General features: G+C 35.5%; 1 protein-coding gene across 1 annotated transcript; it reads right to left on the bottom strand.

The window, feature by feature from the left end:
* Positions 1-1,877: 1,877 nt before the first annotated feature.
* On the bottom strand, positions 1,878-13,907 carry LOC118453807 (uncharacterized). Its single transcript, XM_087846741.1, has 6 exons — positions 13,851-13,907; positions 13,380-13,703; positions 11,917-12,195; positions 2,656-2,922; positions 2,229-2,360; positions 1,878-1,969 (listed from the first exon to the last, which is right to left on the bottom strand). The coding sequence occupies exons 1-6, from the start codon at positions 13,903-13,905 to the stop codon at positions 1,878-1,880; spliced, it is 1,149 nt and encodes a 382-aa protein (XP_087702867.1). The 5' UTR covers positions 13,906-13,907.
* Between the last annotated feature and the right edge of the window lie 6,125 nt (positions 13,908-20,032).

A 20,032-nucleotide genomic window follows, 5' to 3' on the forward strand; every position in this document is an offset into this window, starting at 1 on the left:
CTCACATACAAGGTCTTAAATAATCAGGCCCCATCTTATCTTAATGACCTTGTAGTACCATATCACCCTATTAGAGCACTTCGCTCCCACTCTGCAGGCCTACTTGTTGTTCCTAGAGTATTTAAAAGTAGAATGGGAGGGAGAGCCTTCAGTTTTCAGGCCCCTCTTCTGTGGAACCAGCTTCCAGTTTGGATTCGGGAGACAGACACTATCTCTACTTTTAAGATTAGGCTTAAAACTTTCCTTTTTGCTAAAGCATATAGTTAGGGCTGGACCAGGTGACCCTGAATCCTCCCTTAGTTATGCTGCAATAGACGTAGGCTGCCGGGGGATTCCCATGAAGCATTGAGTTTTTCCTTTCCAGTCACCTTTCTTACTCACTATGTATTAATAGACCTCTCTGCATTGAATCATATCTGTTATTAACCTTTGTCTCTCTTCCACAGCATGTCTTTTATCATGTTTTCCTTCTCTCACTCCAACCGGTCGCAGCAGATGGCCGCCCCTCCCTGAGCCTGGTTCTGCCGGAGGTTTCTTCCTGTTAAAAGGGAGTTTTTCCTTCCCACTGTTGCCAAAGTGCTTGCTCATAGGGGGTCATATGATTGTTGGGTTTTTCTCTGTATCTATGAAGCGCCTTGAGGCAACTTTTGTTGTGATTTGGCGCTATATAAATAAAATTGAATTGAATTGAATTGAAAAAAAAAAGTTAATTTCTGATACTTGCTGAAAACTCTTTGCTGGCAATGACTGCCTGAAGTCTTGAACTCATGGACGTCACCAGATGCTCAGTTCCCTTGTTTTTAACGCTCTGCCTGGTCTTTGCTGCAGCTGCTTTCAGTTGCTGTTTGTTTGTGGGCCTTTCTTTCTCAAGTTTCATCATCAACAAGTGACATGTATGCTCAACTGGGTTAAGGTCAGGTGACTGACTTGGCTATACAAGCATATTCTACTTCGTTGCCTTAATAAGGGCCTGGGTTGCATTGACTATATGTTTTGAGTCATTGTTCATCTGTATTATGAAACGTTGCCGAATCGATTTGATTGCATTTATCTGGATTTGAGCAGACAGGACATATATGGGTGTTGCAGTCATGGTGATCTCTGTCTGACTTGCCCTTTTGTATCTCGTTTTAAATACACTGTTCTCTGACAGGAACAACCGATAATCATTTTGTGTTTAAATTTCAATTTTGAATTAAAAAAACACATTGCAGTGCCATCCTTTCATGTTCAGAAACATGTTCTGCAGTAACCACAGAATTCAAGTGTCACTTGTTTCCTGCCATATCTTGCTTGTGCAGTGTGCACAACCTCTGTTGTTATATTTATAGAAACCCTGGTTAATGCAAAAACATGCATGGATATATGTGTAGAAAGGTGTAAGTGAATGAACTTCCATTAGCACTGCGTCCCCTGTGTATATATATAAATATAAAGCAGAAAGTTTTTGTTACAAAAAACAGAAAAAATGTCCGGTGTTATTTATTTATTCATTCACTTTACTGTGGACACATTGTTTTTTTGTTTTTGTTTTTGTTTTGTTTTTTTTTAAAAAGACATTTCTATTGTAGATAGGGCAAAATAGTAAAAAAAAAAAAAAAAAAAAAAAAACAATAAACAAAAACAAGATAAATTTACTGGTTCTTATATAGCACTTTTCTACTCTATCACATCACTTTATACAAGTTGCCTCATTCACACACAGCACTTTTCATTCACAAGATTCATACTACGATGCATCACAGAGCAACTTGGGGTTAGTATTTCACCCAGCGATATTTTGCATGGAAAGGAGAGAAGCCAGGGTTTAACCTTAAGCATTTGTTATGTACAGAGAAAATATATGTAATTTCATTTTCTCATGTTTCATTAGAAAATTAATTTGCATTTTGAAGTGAAGTGGTTGTTGTTTTCTTTGTTTGTTGCTTCACTCTGACATCTGAGTAGACTACATCCTCTTCTGCATCAACTGAAATAAGTAAAAAAAAAAAAAAGACATTTTAACTGCATAGTTAAAGAATTATAATATTGTTTTGTTGTTATTTACATTATACAGAATGGTAAAATAAGGTACATATTCCCAATACATAAATGCACAATTTCCAATTACTAGTTTTTTCCAAATATTTGTATTAATTATTATTGTTTTCAGAAATGTCAAGAAAACTGTCCAGAATTTTATACTAGTTTATAAAGACAAGAACATTAAGTGAACATGTATATTTTACCTTCATTAACGGTGATGGGGTTAGTTGTCTTATTGAAACATTTCATACCAAGATATAGGGCCAAAACCAGAAGTAGAATGGAAATGCTTGTCACAACAACCACATTCACAACAGAGAGGTGAGAAACTGTATCTAGAAGATATAAAAAACAACATTAATAAGGAACTGAGATAATGCACTCTTGTTTAGAGGGCTACACGACCTCAAGCCCAAGATGCATACTTGAATTTGGTGCATAATACTGTAAACTTCTATAAACTAAAAATGCAAGCTATCCATGGAGTTGCAAGATCATTTTCTTTCTTTTTTTTTTTTGTAAAATAAATCAAAGCACACACATATACCAAATAGCTACAACAAAATACACAAACCAAAAATATATATATATTTAAAGATATTCAGATAAAATAAAATGTCATGACTCTACCTGTACAGTTTCTAAGGCGGATGACTCTTTGTTCTCTGCTGACATTGTTTTGAACAATACATGTCAAGATTCCCATCAGCTGACCATGTAAGCTGATGGTAATGTTTAAAACGTTGTGTTTGTCTGTTTTCTTGGGTCTGGTCTGTATCAGTGAGTTATCATGCAACAACAAAGTGAACTCTACTTCATCTCCTTCAGAGAAGCAGCTCACTGTCTTCTGTTCTGTTGACAAACACGTCTGTGATATAGCTGGTTTTGACACAGGGGCTGAAAAAAATATATATAGTCACTTAAAAATGTGATGCCAACTGGAAACTGTTTCCTATATCAGTTTTTATTTAAATTCCAGTAAAAGAAACTATTAAACAAATTACTTCTTTAGAGACATTAGCTGATAAATGTACTGCATAACTGCAGTTCACAAAGTATGTTTAAGAGCTGTCTGCAGTAAAAGATGCAACACAGCAGTTGTATATGTCATCTATGCAACTAGTTATTAAGTGTATAAAAAAATAAAGAGTAGTATTACATCAAAATAATTGATATAAAAATACTATAGAAACTCTGCTTCCAGGGACTTTGAAAACTCACTAAAGAAAATGCAGGTGGCAAATTTTGACTTTTAGACAAACTGCTTGAAAACAAACATTTTTAATCTAGGCACGAAACATTTAAAACGATTTGTAATGTACCCCAAAGGGTTGATTCTGTTCATCTGGACGGAGCGTTTTCAAATGTTTCTCCCATTGAAAACGGTGAGCATGCATCAAGACATTTCATTTGTAATGAAATTTGTTTATTTTCTCCTTTACAGTAAATCCATATCATATGCCTTATTGCTGTTACACATATATTATATGAAGAAAATAGGAATTGTTGTCTTACCTAGTATGTCCAATTCTACGATTATATTGTGCAATGACAAACCATTAGATGAGTGTATTTCCATCTTGTACTCTCCAGAATCATTTTTTGTTGCATTGCTGAGCATAAATGTTCCATTTGTGAAGAATGTAGAACGACTCCTGTATTTTTCATTTATATTTAGTAAGGAGTAATTTTTTAAGCTTAAAATAATATCCGTATTCTTCTTCAATCCGGTCATTGTGTTTAGACTAGTAGGTAAGTAAAAACTGAGTGGTTGTCCCAATATTCCAAAACACCTATGGGATCTAGGCTGAGTTAGATTACACTCTGAAAACCCTATAGAGAGAGAAAAGAAAAATATTAAAGAAAAGTAAAAACCTAAAAATACAAAAAGGCAAAATTATTGTTTTTAGTTACTTGTGATATACTTTATGAATACCAGCAACTATTCACTAAATTGAAAACCAGATACTTTGGATAAATTTTAAAAAATGAATAACAGGAACTGCAAATGAAAGTTATTTATTTATGTATGTATTAATTTTTGCATTCATTCGTTTGTTATATTTTAAATGCCTGAGGCAATGCTGCGTGAGTATCAGTATTAAAGACATAGTTATCTGGTGTTACATAATATTAAATATTGGTATCTTTTTTAATGTTTATAGTAATTTTGATGAATGACATAGTGGTTTGTAATTGTTAAAGCATACCTTGTGCCAGAGGAGCAGTTGTCAGAGCTGCAATGATCATGCTGGTCAATATCATTTTCTGTCAAGGCAGAATCAAACTCTTAACAATAGTGACATGTATATCGGACAACCTACGAGCATTAGGGCCACATTAAAAAAATATATTACTGATAATTTTGAGAATAAGTTGCAATTCTATTTTGATTAAAGAGTCGAAATACTATTGCAAGAAAAAAATCAAAATGTGGAGAAAACTGTTGTTTTTCAAGACAAATTGCCACAGCTGCCATATCTCTACAAAACATCTTGTGTAGATGAGTTTGAGTTTGTAACAAATTGATCAGCTGATATATTGTGTCTTGTGATATAACATACATCCTTGGTCATTTTCCAGCCAACTCTTCCACATTTGTATTTTTTTTTCTCAATATACTACTTGGACTTTTTTCTTGACATTTCGACTTTATTCTTAAAATGATCAATACATTTTTTTTTCTTAATGTGGCCCTAATACTCAGTCAACCAGATTCAGGTTTACTTTTGTATAAAAAACAACACTTTCATATTTGCAATAATAATATAGAAATATGCATAATGTTATTCATAATTTGTGGATTATCTCCATAATTAGCATTTTTGAAATACCAGAATTTTGTTTGTTTGTTAATTGATGTTGCAATTGGAACAGTCAAAACTGTAAAAGGTACTCACCATATTTAAAGTACGAGGTCCTTTTTGTTGCTTGAACGGACAGTGAATTTCCCACTGACAGCTGGGTGGTATATGTCTTCTCACTGTCTTGTGTAGAGATAATTGAGGAAGCAGCTATTTTCGTGCAGTTCTACTAAAGTCCTGAATGTGTTACTGTCATTATGGTGACAGTGGGCTGTTGTAATATTCATGTAGTATTCAGAAACAGTGGGTAATCATTTTATAGTATCACAACTTTACAAAAGCCTTGTGAAATGGTTCTCTCTCTTTATTATCAGTTTTGCAAAATTATTATTAAAGTTATTTTCCAACAGCATCTTTATATGTTTTCTTTTATTCTTTCTGCAAAGAAAAATAGCCGAAGGACTCTGAGCCATGAGCAAATGAGAAAAACACAGGTATCCAAATCAGATAGTAAGATATTCCTGATATGGTTATCAAATATATTTTTGAAACAAGATCATGTCCATTCTTGTTTTTACTGGGAATTCAACTTGACATAATGTTGCTAGCATGTATTTACAAGACAGAGACAAGGGAATGACTGGATGAACAAGCATTTTTAATAAAACTTTGTTTAGTTTATAAAATATGATTTAACTATATAAAAAAAGAGTTTTTTAAGACTTGTTTGTAGTTGATGTAGTACTTGGTCCATACTATCAAGTAAATGTTATTATGGCAACATAATTAGATGTACATTTAGAAACATATAGATTATGAAATGAGCTAGTTGTTTGTTTAATTGAGATTGTGTTGAAAGTGTGTTAAGTAAGCTGTTATAACTACTTATTTGTAATAAGTATTTGTAATTCTTGGTTAAATATTTTGTGTGACCACATTTAAAGTCAGGATCTTCCATGCCTCAATAAAATTGAAAACTAAATAGGACCTCAAGACTTAAAAAAGTTTTACCTGTCTTCACAAGAGAAACTGACAAAGTGTTACTTGATCAAAGTATTAGCTGACCTGAAAGAGAAGATCATGGCTAATCATGACTAATCATGGTAGTACAGGAACATTTCTAAGCACAAGATCCATACAGTCTGGGGTCTACCACACAGACAAGACCCCAGGTGCAGGCTATGCAAAGGTGCCCCTGAAACAATCTAGCACATAACAGCAGGATACAAGGTTGTAGCAGACATGGCATCAATGGAACATCATAACCAACTGGCGGGCATGGTATACAGGAAAAATACCATGGTGAGTATGGCCTAGAAGACCAGAGGTCAAAACGGGATGCGCCCTTAGGGTGGTTGAGAACACCCATCTAAGATCCTGTGGGATTGGGGACTTCCAGATACAGACAGAAAAACTGGTGATCACTAACCAACTGGACATAGTTTTACTAACACAAATTATTGGGACAGAAACCAATATTAACTTAGAAGAAGAAAAATGTATGGAGAGAAAAGATGATCAAAACCATGCTACCCTGAGCCTGTGCTTGATTGCATATTAGTATATTAAATATAACAACAAAGCATCAGCTGTGTGTTGTGCAGTAAGAGTTCTCTTATGCCCTAGGAGTATAAGAGGGGGTTCAAGTCCTGCATGTGAACTCAGCAACATTAACAAAGTTTGCTAAAAGAAACAAACAGGAAGTAGACAGTAGAAAAAACAATGCGTGATAGAATCTATTTAAGCCACAACTTGTTCCATTCTCACTGTCCTACAACGGTAACAAACGAGGGTGATTATTTTTATCTACATAGACAACAGAACCGCTACACAGAATGAAAGAGAAAGAGATGTGATTACACTACCTTATATAGAATACTTTTAAGCATGAATGTTCCTTATGTGCTGGACATCGTTTTCAGATGTACTCATTTAGACTGTCAAGGTAGGCACTAGCGATACTGACTTTTAGATTTGAAGCAGTGCTATGTACAAGTCTAGTATCTAAAGGAAAAAACACCATTATAAAAGTGGTTTGATAGGCTGTAAATTCACAAAACTGCCTTTGTTTTATTATTACAAGATCAGGCTTTATGATAGGTAGTAATATATGAGAAATAAAAATGATTTTGAACCCTTTCATTAAAAATTATCCTTCTCGTTTTTCACTTTGATCTCCATTTTTTTTTATTAGCCACAGCAAGTTTCCTTCAAAGCTTTGTTTTAGTACATTAGCACTATGATTAATGATAAAATCGATGCAGACACTAAAAATCGCTCATTACTCATTAACAGTATCAGCGACAACAACAATAAACTGCATTTTGGCTATTAGTAGAGGTGTTAGCTAAGTACACCGATCAATATGAAGTCAAGTCTTACTCAGTCAACATGGGTAAAGCAACATTTAGGTACTATGCTAAAAGGAAATTATATTAACTACATGTTATGCATGTAGTTGATATAAATTGGTTTGATAGTTATCAAAGTTAGCCATTTATGTCCACTGTGAGCGACCATCTTTGAACAGAGGCGGTGGTTTACGACACCAACTGTCTGCCATCTATAATCCAGTTTTGAGTTCCCTCCCCAGATGCCTTAACGCCCACTCACATCCTGGGCCATCTGACCTCAGGAATTCGCATGATAAGGTGGGGCCAGGTTTCACAAAGAGCTCACCCGAAACCCTGGGTGATTGGGACCCACACCCAGTTTCACACCTTGGCTCAGGCGATTAGAGGATCATCAGGGGGTCCTTTTGTCCCTCTGTGGGGGGACACTCCCACTAGGTTTAAATCTGGGACTCCCCACCATTTGACCTTAGAACTGAAGAAGCTTCTTGGATGGGAGGTGAAACGTCTTCAAGCAACTTAAAGAAGTCCAGACGCTTTTCTTTGCAAGCTCCTCTCCACTTCTTTGTTTCCGCACGCCAGTGAGAGTGGTGGCGGTGTCGGCCAGGACCGGATCTAAGCTGCCAGACTCGCGATCCACTGCATCCAGCGCTTGGATTGGTCATAACATAACAAAAATAACCCCAAAAACAGTCCTTTTGAGCTCAATATTTCAGTTGTCCTTTTTTGGTCATTAGTCAGGTCAGGATTCCTTATTAGTCCAGTTCTTTTTTTTTCCTTAGTTTTGTGGTTTGTGTGTTACCACTTTGATGCCTCTCTTAAGGGAGAAGAATGAGTTCTTCAGCAACAGTTCAGTCTGGGCACAGGTTTGCCATCTCGATCCGGAGAGAATCCAGTGTAATCCATCCAGAATGCAGAATCTTAGTTGCTTTATCACACGAACAAAAAACCTAGCCAAAATGACCGAAAATTCCACATGGACCAGAATAATAACAAAAGTGGTTTTCTCTACTGGGTTACACTTTGCTTACTCCAGGCCAAACATTTTATTGGAGTATGCTAGAAGAATGTTGGTGGCCCTTCTTTTGGCCAAAGGTTAAACAATGTCACATTAAGATTAGTTCTTGAGAAACTGACCTATGTGATAAGGAAAAGACCTTCAGAATTTTTTGACATTTGGAAGATGTTTTTTGGAACTATTAAAAAATGGGGAAGTTGACGAAGTGGAGATAGAGTGAGGTAATGAAAACTATGTAACTAAATTTGGGAATGTACGCAGTAACCTGTACTGTTTTTGTTTTTTTGTTTGTTTGTTTTTGAGTGTCTTGTGTTTTTATTGCTTTTTTCCTGCCATATGTGCCATAGGATGTATATACAAAATCCAATAAAAATGTTTTTGTTTTTTTTAAAGCTACACTTTAGCTGTTTGACATGGCTCATGGACCAAGTAGCCATCCATTTTACCTGAATCCTTCAATCTCTCCCTTCCTAATTATGTCACTCCCTCTATTCAGTGGCCAGGGTTCCTAAATATTTAATCTTCCTCTTCTCTTACTCACTTCTCCACAGCTGGTTAATTTGACACATTTGCTTCATCTATTATTAGTTTATTTTTAATTGTTTTCTCATAAATGAACAAATGGGATGCTGTCAGTGCTTGTACGGCTGGTGCACAGGGGCCCAAAAGTGTTGGTCCACCAGGAAAACACTGGGTATGCCAGATTACCAGTTCAACCCTGAATGTCAATAAACTACTTTCCCCCCTATGATAGGGGAAATTTAGAATCAGCTAACTGAGAGTAAAACAGAAATCCTTACTTGACTGCTTGCATTCATAGGATTATAAATACATTTTGTCATTTCAGTAAATGTAGAAAGCATGTGCAAGTAGGACCTGTGATATGCCCACAGTGGGGCATTACTAAATTAAATCAGACTATAAACTTACCGTGCCCTTAACCCTCCTGTTGTATGTACCCGCACCCCCCTTACTTTAGTGTTCCAGTCACAATCAACCAGTTAGTTTTAACAGCTCTTAAGTTAACATACGAAACATTTTTCACCACCAAATTCAGTTCAGTGGGTAGTTCAACGGGTCATTCAGTGGGTTGTTTAGCAGGTCGTAAAAGTGGGCCCATTCATTTCTTATGGCAGTCACGTTGAACCGGAAACACCACAGATGTAACAAAGTTGAGTAAAACACTCAAAATTCAACAAAAGAGGTGCTCATCACTTTTATATGTTCAAGTGCATAGTGTGGAGGATGTCGTAGGGCTTTGAGGCAATCGGATGTAAAACACAATATTTATGAGTTGTGTTAATTTGTAAATCAGTGAGATTTGACCCTAAAATTGTTTCTTTACATACCTTTACAGTAATGTCATTAATTGTGAATCAAAAAATTGCAAAATCCTGAAAACATAACAAAGCTATGTGGCATGCAGTACCAGCTAGTGCACCAAAGTTTGGTAGAAGATGCTAACAGGAAGTTTCACATTAGACATGAAAACCAAAGACGTGTTTGTGTGCGTTTGTGTGCTTAAACCACAACTTGTTCCATTCACACTATCTCTGCTTTAGGTGTTAATTTTGATCTACGATGAAACAATACAACACAGATCTACTGATAGAATGTAAGAGAAAGAGATGTGGTTAAAGTACACTAAGTTTGACTGAATGATTAAAAAAATTAAAAAGCATATGCAGAGTTTACTTTTGAACATTAAAGCTCCTCATGTTACGGACAGACTAGAGACACAAACAAAATAACACCACAGTAAAATGAGGCAAAATGCTGTAAATTCATAAAAATGCCTTTCAGTAATACAAGATCATCCTGACATCTAGCACCATGTAGGACCCCCTGTTTAAAAATGTATAAAAACACTTTCATCTTCATCATCAAGGTTTACTAATATTATAGAAGATACATACATGTATATGTGTATATATGGGGAAGAAAAGCATGCATTTGTAGATACATCTGTAGAGACAATAGTAGAATACTGATACTGAAGATTTGTATCCCATTCTGCAACAACAAAACTTATAACAAAAAACAAATTTCTTAAAAGTTATTAATTTTCAGTTTACAAGTTAGATTCAACCAAATAAGTATTTGGGATAAAGTTTAAGAGGGTTTTTTTTAGTTCTTTTTACAAATTATTTAGATTATTTTATTAGAGCTAGTGAAAGAAAATATACTTTAGAGCCTACTAATAAACAAAGGGTGTAACACATAACACAATATCTAATATCTTAATCATTTATTAATGAAGGGGAACATTATGGAAAAAAATTAAATAAAATTTGGATAAAGTGTGGTATTACTTGTTAAAATGAATTTAAAAAAAAAACAAAACATATGTTTGAAAAAAATAAGCACTCATTCTGTCACTATGCATTTTGAAATGGACCACACAGCTGTCCAAAACAAGATAAGAAATGCCACTGCACTGCTCCAGAGCTTACCATTTATTTGCTTGGAATAGTTCGGCACAGTCTGGACTGTCTGCTCAGATCGGCTACAGTGCTACTCTGCACAGCCAGCGACCAGCAGCTTGCCAGTTTTCCATGTATTAGAACCAGCTGAGCATGCTGTGGCAGAGCATAACCTGCCTGTCTGTCTACAACGGTGACAAACGGTGGAAGTGACAAAAGATTACACTGTTTGTTGCAAATGAATATTGTACATTGATAGTATTGATTAATACACGAGCACTGATCTTCTTGAAAACTCTAATGTCACAGTATAACAACACTTTCAGACCATGTCCACAGCAAACTTTGTGAGTAATTACCAATAACAAAACAAAATTTGAAAAAAACCACCCATACATCTTAACTACATAACCACTTCAAGGTCAGGGCTGGATCCTTTCCCAGCTAATTTTCCTGAGTTGGTTTTATTTCATTTGATATTTCCTATCGTGCGAACATTTGTGTTTGTTGCAAATGAATATTGTACATTGATGGTAATATCCTAATACATGTCCACAACAATAAACATTATTCATCCTTGTTACCCATTTTAGTTGTTTAAATTGCTAAATTTTAGAGTAATTACCAATAACAAAACAAAATTTAGAGAAAAAAAACCCATCCATACAACTACTTAACCACTTCAGGGTCAGAGCTGGATCATTTCCCAGCTGATTTTCCTGAGTTGGTTTTATTTCATTTGTTATTTGCAATCACTCTAACATCTGTGTAGATAACATGAGTGCCAAAGTTACCTGCGGAGGAAAATAAACAAAAAGTGTATTGTGCTTTGGATGAAGCTATGTTGTTTAAAAAAACACATTTTTCAAAGCAAAGTTTTAAATACTTCACTTACCTTCATTAACAGTTGTCGGTCTTGCTTTCTTACAAAAATGTTCTATAACCAGAATCAGAACCACAAACAGCATGATGACATTGGTTACCAAAGGTACTGTCAAGGTTGTAACAGAACCTAGAATGCAAAAGCAAATGTCAAACAATATTGAATATCATGACAAATTCCAAAATACTAAAGTGCTTCCAAATAGTTCCATTTGCCATCCATTTCTTCAACATACAGTAACATCTGAAGTCACAGGAGATGTGTACTAACTTTTTCCCACAAGAATTCACAAGCAACAACCAAAACCATATGGTAAATGATTTATTTTACTGCATATAAATTCAAATCCAATTTCCCTTTGAAAGAAAATATGTAGTGTTGTCTCAGAAAATCTTACGTTTAAATACTCTACCACTGCAGGCTGCCAGGGGAATAACGGTTTCATCTCTGCTGACATTATTCCAAACTTGGCACATAAGGTTTCCAGTCAGCTTTCCATCTAAGATGATGGTAACATTTGGAAACTCGGCTGTCCAAATGGTTAGGGACTGGTTGTGGTCATTGCTTTGTATAAGTATCTGACCATCCAAACTCAAAATTAATTGTACTCCATCTCCCTCAGAGAAGCAGCTGATCTTCATCTGTTCTGGTGACAAACACGTCTGAGACAGTGTTGGCTTTGACACTGGAGCTGGAAGACATGTAATCATATCATGTAAGCAGTGTAAAAGACAAATAAGATATAGTATAAGTTAATTTTGCATTTTTTTAAGTCACAAAAAGGTTTCTAGGGAAATATCACCAAGTATTAAGAGAAATATACATTTAATTTGTCCCACATTTGAGGAAATATTTTTTAAACAGCAATTTGACTAATAATAATAATAATAATAATAATAATAATAATAATAATAATAATAATAATGGATTTGATTTATATAGCGCTTTTCAAGGCACCCAAAGCGCTTTACAATGCCACTATTCATTCACTCTCACATTCACACACTGGTGGTATAATAATAGATAAATAACATTCAAGGGTTACAATTTTGGATTTCCAGGTATAATTTAGTTATATGTATACTGCATCAAATCACAACAACAGTTGCCTCAAGGTGCTTTATATTGTAAGGTAAAGACTTTAATATAATAATGCAAAGAGATGTTTCAGTTTCAGATATTTCAGTGCCATAAGGGTTTTGTCATGATCCTGGGGCCTTGACCCCCTGAGCAGGGGTTGGGACGCGCATCTGTAACCGGAAGGTCGCCGGTTCGATCCCCGGGCTCTCTGTCCTGGTCGTTGTGTCCTTGGGCAAGACACTTTACCGCCTACTGGTGATGGCCAGAGGGGCCGATGGCGCGATATGGCAGCCTCGCTTCTGTCAGTCTGCCCCAGGGCAGCTGTGGCTACAACTGTAGCTTGCCTCCACCAGTGTGTGAAAGTGAGAGTGAAAGAATAGTGGCATTGTAAAGCGCTTTGGGTGCCTTGAAAAGTGCTATATAAATCCAATCCATTATTATTATTCAAATTTTGATTTAGTATTCAGGTCAAATATTTGTTTTACTGTACATTGCATGTACATTTACATTACTTTTTAAATTTGCACAGTAAAGTATAAAGGAGTAAAATATTTTTGCTTTTGCAGATTTGAAGATTAAAGCAATGAGGTTTTTTTTATTGAATTAACATTTAATTTAGTCTCATTTATATGTATATATGTAATATCCAATAAAAAACAACTATACAATTAATGTACTTGGTTTACAACATCTGGTTTTTTAAAACTCATTTTAATAAAACATATCCATTCTATAAATCAATAATAATGATTAGCTTGAGTTTGAAGCAAACAACCGAATAAAATAAAAACTTACCATATATTTTTAGAGATACATTCGCTTTTTTCAGTAACTTTCCTCTAGAGTCATGTTCTTCCAACTGGTAATATCCAGAGTGTTTCTTCATGGCTTTACCCAGTTTCAGTGTTCCATTATTTACGCCACTTGGTTGATTTACATATTCATGATTTAAAATCATAGTCCTATTATTGTGAGTTTTTACAACCCAGTTTTTGTTATCCTTCATAACTCTCATTGAAGTATCAATTTTATGTGACAGATGAAAAATTAGCGACTGACCTACGGCTCCAAAACAATAATGGGTTCCAGGAGATTCTGAGAAAATGCATTCAACTGACCCTAAAAGAAACAAGAAATAAACACAAATTTTTTTATGTAAAATATGGAATGAAATGAAACTATATTCTATAAACAAAACTGAAATTTACAAATTCAATCAACATTTTCTGTATTGAAAACAGTACAATATACTATAAAATTAAATACCTTTTGCCAGGGCTGTTGTTGCCAGAATTGTGATGCTGATGTAGATGAAAATCATTGTTTCTGTAACACAGAGGTCAACATTTGGAATCATGTCACACTTTTTGGAAGGTATGCCTGCCCTAGTTTATTCTACGGATTCTACTTCTACTTTTTCTATTGATCACTTTGAGAATAAAGTCAAAATTTCTAGATAAAAGTCGAAATACTATTTTGAGAAAAAAAAAAATTAATGTGGAGATTAAGACAAACCTATACCCCCTATACACTCTATAAAATGCCTTGTGTAGATGAGTGAGTAAAATCATACTTCATAATCTGTTTTCTGCACACTAAGAATTTATCACATAAACACAGTGTGGTGATAAGTATAAAGGATGTAAAAAGATGACAGAAAAGGGAAAAAACACATAAACGTTGAAGAGTTGAACGAATGTATACAAAATGAAATGCCTCCCAATGGACAGATGCAGGAATATCGATGACTGCAACCTCGTGCAATGAAGAGGATGTACGTTGTATCACAATACACTATAAGACGGCTGATCAATTTGTTTCACTAATTCATCTGCACAAGGCATTTTGTAGAATGTATATAGCAGTCATGGCATTTTGTCCTGAAACACCTGTAATCACCAAATTTGACTTTTTTTCTCAAAATAGGATTTCAACTTTGATCTTGAAATTCAACTTTATTCTCAAAATGATCAATAATATTAGTTTATTCTTAACACGGCCCTAATTGTTCTTTGTATTATTTAAACATTTGCCACACTGCATAAAAGGTTGATTTCACAAATTAAAAGTTATACAGTATCTATGAAATAGTATACATGGATTATTATTTATAATTTAATTAAATAAATAAACAGATGTTTAGTTAGTTTTAATCAATATCAGCCTGCATGGATTAAAATTATAAGCTTTCACTCACCACATTCAAAAGGGGATGTTTTCTATATGGCAGTGTAAGACTGCACTGTGAATGTTTTACAAGCAGAAGGCTGGTTTATGGTCATTACAGATGGGCGGATCAATCTAAATATCAATAGTATTGATACCAATGCTGGTATTGGATTGATAGTAGCATGATAGAATCAATACTTTGTTTCTATCCTCTAAGTTCAGTATATTGCCCACCTAACTGCGTAAATTATTTATGGGGAAATACAAAGAAATATACCTAAAAGATCCACTATGAAAAATGTGTAAACCTCGTTGTACTGAATATGACGTCAATTTGATTTATAGCCTACAGCACATTTAAACAACAGAAGAGTTGTTTAGAAATAGGCACATTTATATTTTAGGTTTCCACAAAACCCAGTTTCAAAAGTATAACCAATTATTGTGAATAGTAAAAGTCACTGTCATTTAGTGATCATTAAAATGTGTTCAGAATTTGCTAATCGATCATGAATCAACTCATAGGTCATAACACACATGCTCTCCTCTACATTAACTTTCTTTATAAGTTAAAAGTGTTGTTTTTTGCATTGTGTGGGGAATACTGGCCCCACATTTAGTTGGTATCTGATCGATACCAACATTTAAAGTACAGCACTGATGGTTATCTTCCTTTCTTCTTCTCTGATAAGAATTATGGAAGGAGCTTTTACACTGGTTCCCACAACCAGTACAAATTGGTCATACATGCTTTAGTTTTTAGCCCCTTTTGTCAGACTGGTTCTGGCAAAAGGTGGCTATATTTGCTATGTGTCTATTTAGGAAAGCTGCAAAACCGAACCTCACTCAATCATGTTTGTGGTGCTGGTGTTTTCTGCCGTTATCAGACCAAAAATATGGCTTCACATTTGGTTAATTATACTAACAGGGTTTTCAAAAGTTTTATGCTCCTTTTGTTTTGTTTATTTGTTCTGTTTTTGTTGAAGGAGTTTTTTTGTCTGCGGTCAGGGGGCCCGATATTGTTCCAAGCCAGCAAGCCATTCAGGTCCTTAAGAGAAACAAGATATAGACAGTTATTGTGACAATCTTGATCTAAGAACAACACAAACATATATATTATTTGACTTTTTCTGAATGCTGTATTTTTATGCGTGAAATTATTTTTAGCTTTCACACAATATAAAAGGATCCAGAAAGCTACAGTTTTATTTTATTTTATAGATATTTCTTTCATTTATTTTTTTATTTTCACAAATTGTGATACTAGATTAGTGAAGTTATACAATGTTATGTATTTTCTTTGGTGACACTGGTGTATTTTCATTTTACCTTTTAATTTTCATAAGGGCTGGCATTTCTGATGACCACATTGTTTGCTTGCTTATTGATGCTATTATTGTGACCTTTATTTTATTAAAATCTCCTCTGGATTTAAAATGTTTGATAAAATTTGTGGAGTGTGGGCATTATAGTTTTCCTCTTCTACTCTAAAGGGCAGTGTGAGGGTTTGGGGCTTGCCAGCAAAAGACAGAAAAAACATCACTCACACAATTGTTCAAGTTTCTCACCGACAACAAAGGCAATAACAAATTAAGCCAAGTGTGAGACTGACAGTTAAAAACCACAGCTCTTTTTCTGCTTCTGTCACTGTCTCATCTGTAGCTTTTAATGTGAAACTCTCAGGGGAAACTTCTCTAACCTCTAGTGTAAAACCAGATAGACAGGACTTTTAAGAAGTACTTTGCATTTGACCTCACAAGAAAGCAAACATTTTTATTTAGTATTACTTTTAAATATATATTTTTTGGTCTTTTAACTGGCTTTATTGGATAGATACAGTGAAGATTGACAGGAAAGAGAGTGAGGAAGCCATGCGGCATAGGGCCATGGGTTGGACTCGGCCTGGGTTCGAGTCCAACCCACAGGCTGTGTGTGTCTCTGTCTATCTGTTACTCTGCTGTGACAGATACGTGTATGCTGCCTCTTTCCCAAAGTCAGATATAGGTTACACCTCCTGCAACACTTCATTGGATAAGCAGCTGAAAAAATGGATGTCCTTTAGAACTTTTTATCAAAGAAAAAAAACAAGTTGTTAATGCAATCCCACAACTGTCAATGATTTCAGCCATTTATTCTCAGTCTTTTTCATAAGATCTAATGTTGGCATTCCTTATACCTCACTGCATATAACGTACTGATTACCACATTTAGCAATCAAAGTCCTTTCTATTTCAGCTTGATTAAACAAAAGCTAACTTGTTTTACATGTGTCAAACATAAGGTGAAAGCTCTGGTTGCTTAAATTTGTGTTTTTGTTTATGGGCCACTTTGCAACCAACTTATCCACGTTATTCAGAGACTGACATGTTGCTTATTATTTAGTTTCTATCAATTTCCTCATTACATTCTAAGTCAGAACTAGGGATGGGTATCGAAAACCGGTTCTTGTTGAGAACCGGTTCCCACTGTTTCAATTCCTTGGAATTGTTTGCCATTTTTGCAAACGATTCCCTTATCGATTCCAGTCGCCCCGAATGACGTCACCACGTTGCGGAGCGTCATTTACCTGGCAGGAAACACGGCGCCTAAGCGGCTCAAATGCTCAAAAGTTTGGTTATACTTTACGAGAACGGATGACAACAGGGCAACTTGCAATACTTGAAAAGTAGATATTTCATTTAAGGGAGGAAACACTACGAAAATGCAAAAGCATTTGCTCACAAAACACGCGATGACCTTAAATGAATGTCGTGTTTTTAATTCCGCTCCAGACTCGTGAATTTCAACCCAGCAGCAGCGGTAACGTTTGCACGTCCTCTCCCGTTAATGCGGCAGGTAAATAATCAACTAAGAGTGCATATTATATTAGCGCGATCTGCCTTATTACAAAACCTGCCATTACTGTGCATTGAGTTGACCATGATGAGAGAGACAGAGTCTGGCTGGCTCAGATGCTGGCAGTTCTCGCTGCAGTCTACCGTTAGCGTCTCCTTTCAGGCCAGGATAGACGAATGTCACCGAGCAGTGACTAAGTTTGTGGTAAAAGGCTTGCACCCATTGCCACAGCAGATGCCCCCGATTTTCGGTAAGTGAGTGTGTTTAATTGTGGGCAGGAACATTACTGGATATTCTTGTGTAATTGCTACAGAAGAATATTTATTGTATTATTTTACATTTACAATTTTTTTTCCTGGGGACCCTGTGACACCCCATTGAAGAGCCATAGGCTGGATCTCTTAAGATCTCACTGTTGGGTTTGTAAGGCCATGTTACTCCTAAATTTTATCTTGTTCAAAGAGAAGATATAAAACAAAGTTCTAAGCTAATCGAACTTAGGGCTCTCCTTTTTTAAAAAGAATCGATAAGAGAATCGATAAAGTATCGAATCGTTAAACAGAATCGAAAATGGAATCGGAATCGTGAAAATGTTATCAATACCCATCCCTAGTCAGAACACTCAAAATTGGTCAGTCCTCTTTGTTTTGTACAGCTTTCATCAATCTCTGGATTCTTGCAATTCTGCTTCAGTTTATTTAGTCTCTCAGGGTTTTCCATAATTCTCTCCAGCGATGTAACTGGACTATCATTTCTTTTTAAAATGCAGCCTAGAAGCAAAAATAAGAACAGAAAACAATGTTCACATAAACAATGAAGGACTGGCTGAAACTGAGAGTAATAGAGTTAAGATGATAGTAAGATCATAGTAGTTGCAGATATCCATTGCCTGCACCACAAAGTCATTCCGGTGTTATTATTGTAGGGTCTACCTTACAATATAGAGCCTTGAGGCAACTGTTGTTGTGATTTAGCAATGTATAAATCACACTGAATTGAATTGAAATTAAATTGAATTGAATTGGTGATGAGGTCATCCAGTCATGTTTGGTATTCTAACTGGCAAACTGTCAGGTCTGCCTTCCAGTTAGCAATAGAGAGAGCAAACAAGAGGGAGTGCAGTAGCAGAAAGCAGAAGAGGAGGTGCAAGACAGCAAACCTGCGGTACCTGAGCTGTAGGAGAAACACAAGTTAACTCAGAGACACAGACTAATACGACAAAACCAGTAAGTAGGTGTACAGCGTACACTGTAGTGTATAGCACACAGGAGTATTGGCTTATTACGTACACGTTGGTAAGTTGTCTTGTTGCAACTGACGAACTGAAACAAACGAGCGTGCTGTGTGTGCAACAGCGCGACAAACATTACCTGTCCTTTTATTAACTGCACAAGTAGTGCTGGTCATAGCTGCTGGCTACCTGTGTAAGGCTGTCATGGGTCTGTAGCTCTGTCACCGTTTTAGGGAACATATTTAGTTTTAAAGTAAGTTTCCGGGCTTTTCCTGCCTTTCTGGAGGGATTATATTTCACTAAAAAACGGTCTAATATGCATGTCCACATAATTATGCATTATTATAATTATAATATATTAAAAAACACACGCTGTATTTTAAAGAACATACATTAAGAAGCAGATTATATTAGATTTATATTTTAAATAAGACAAAATTTGGTTTTTACAGCAGTAAAATGATTGTATCTCTACAGTTTAAAAAAGCTTTCCCCCTGCACAGAGTGGATAGTGAAACAAATGGAATCATAAATACATTATTTCATATTTATTACTTCCCCCTCCTCATTGCTTTATTATTGTAGCTCTAGTAATAAATAATAATGTAAGGATTCTGGATCAGCACCGTGATGCCCATAGTGTATACAGTATTCTGAAGAAGGTCTAAAATGTCACTGTGTGTGCGTGCATGTGTGTGTTTTATTTAGATGGATTAAAAAATATATATTACTCATGATATAACATTGTCCAGACATGCCTGGTAAGCACATGAGGAGGGAACAGTAGGCGCTGTGTGAGGCTACTAAAGGCAGTGCCATAACATTTTTCTGTCATCATTTTATTATAGATTAAGTGCAAGAGTTGTTAGATGTGGATAATTAGATTATAGTTTATTGCAATAGCAAGTTGTGCCTTGTTCTCAGATAGACAGCAAGTGGAGAGTGATATATGAAATGATGGGATGGAAGGAAGAAGAGAAACAAAGAGTGATTCACAGGCAGAGCCTAAATTATTTCTCACAGTTTTTTTGTGTCCTTATGGTTCCAAGTGCTGTCACCAATCTTTGCATTTTGTTATTATCTCATGACACTTGTTTAATCAGCTACCATCTCTCCTATGGACTTTTTAGTGTCTACAGTCTCAGATCAACACAGCCCTGCCCTTCCCATATTAGATTCTTGATGAATGTGTGTTGTTGTTATTCAGCCTGGT

The sequence above is a fragment of the Neolamprologus brichardi genome, chromosome 10 (genome assembly GCF_056152115.1).
Source record: "Neolamprologus brichardi isolate AB-2024 chromosome 10, ASM5615211v1, whole genome shotgun sequence".
NCBI lineage: Eukaryota > Metazoa > Chordata > Actinopteri > Cichliformes > Cichlidae > Neolamprologus > Neolamprologus brichardi.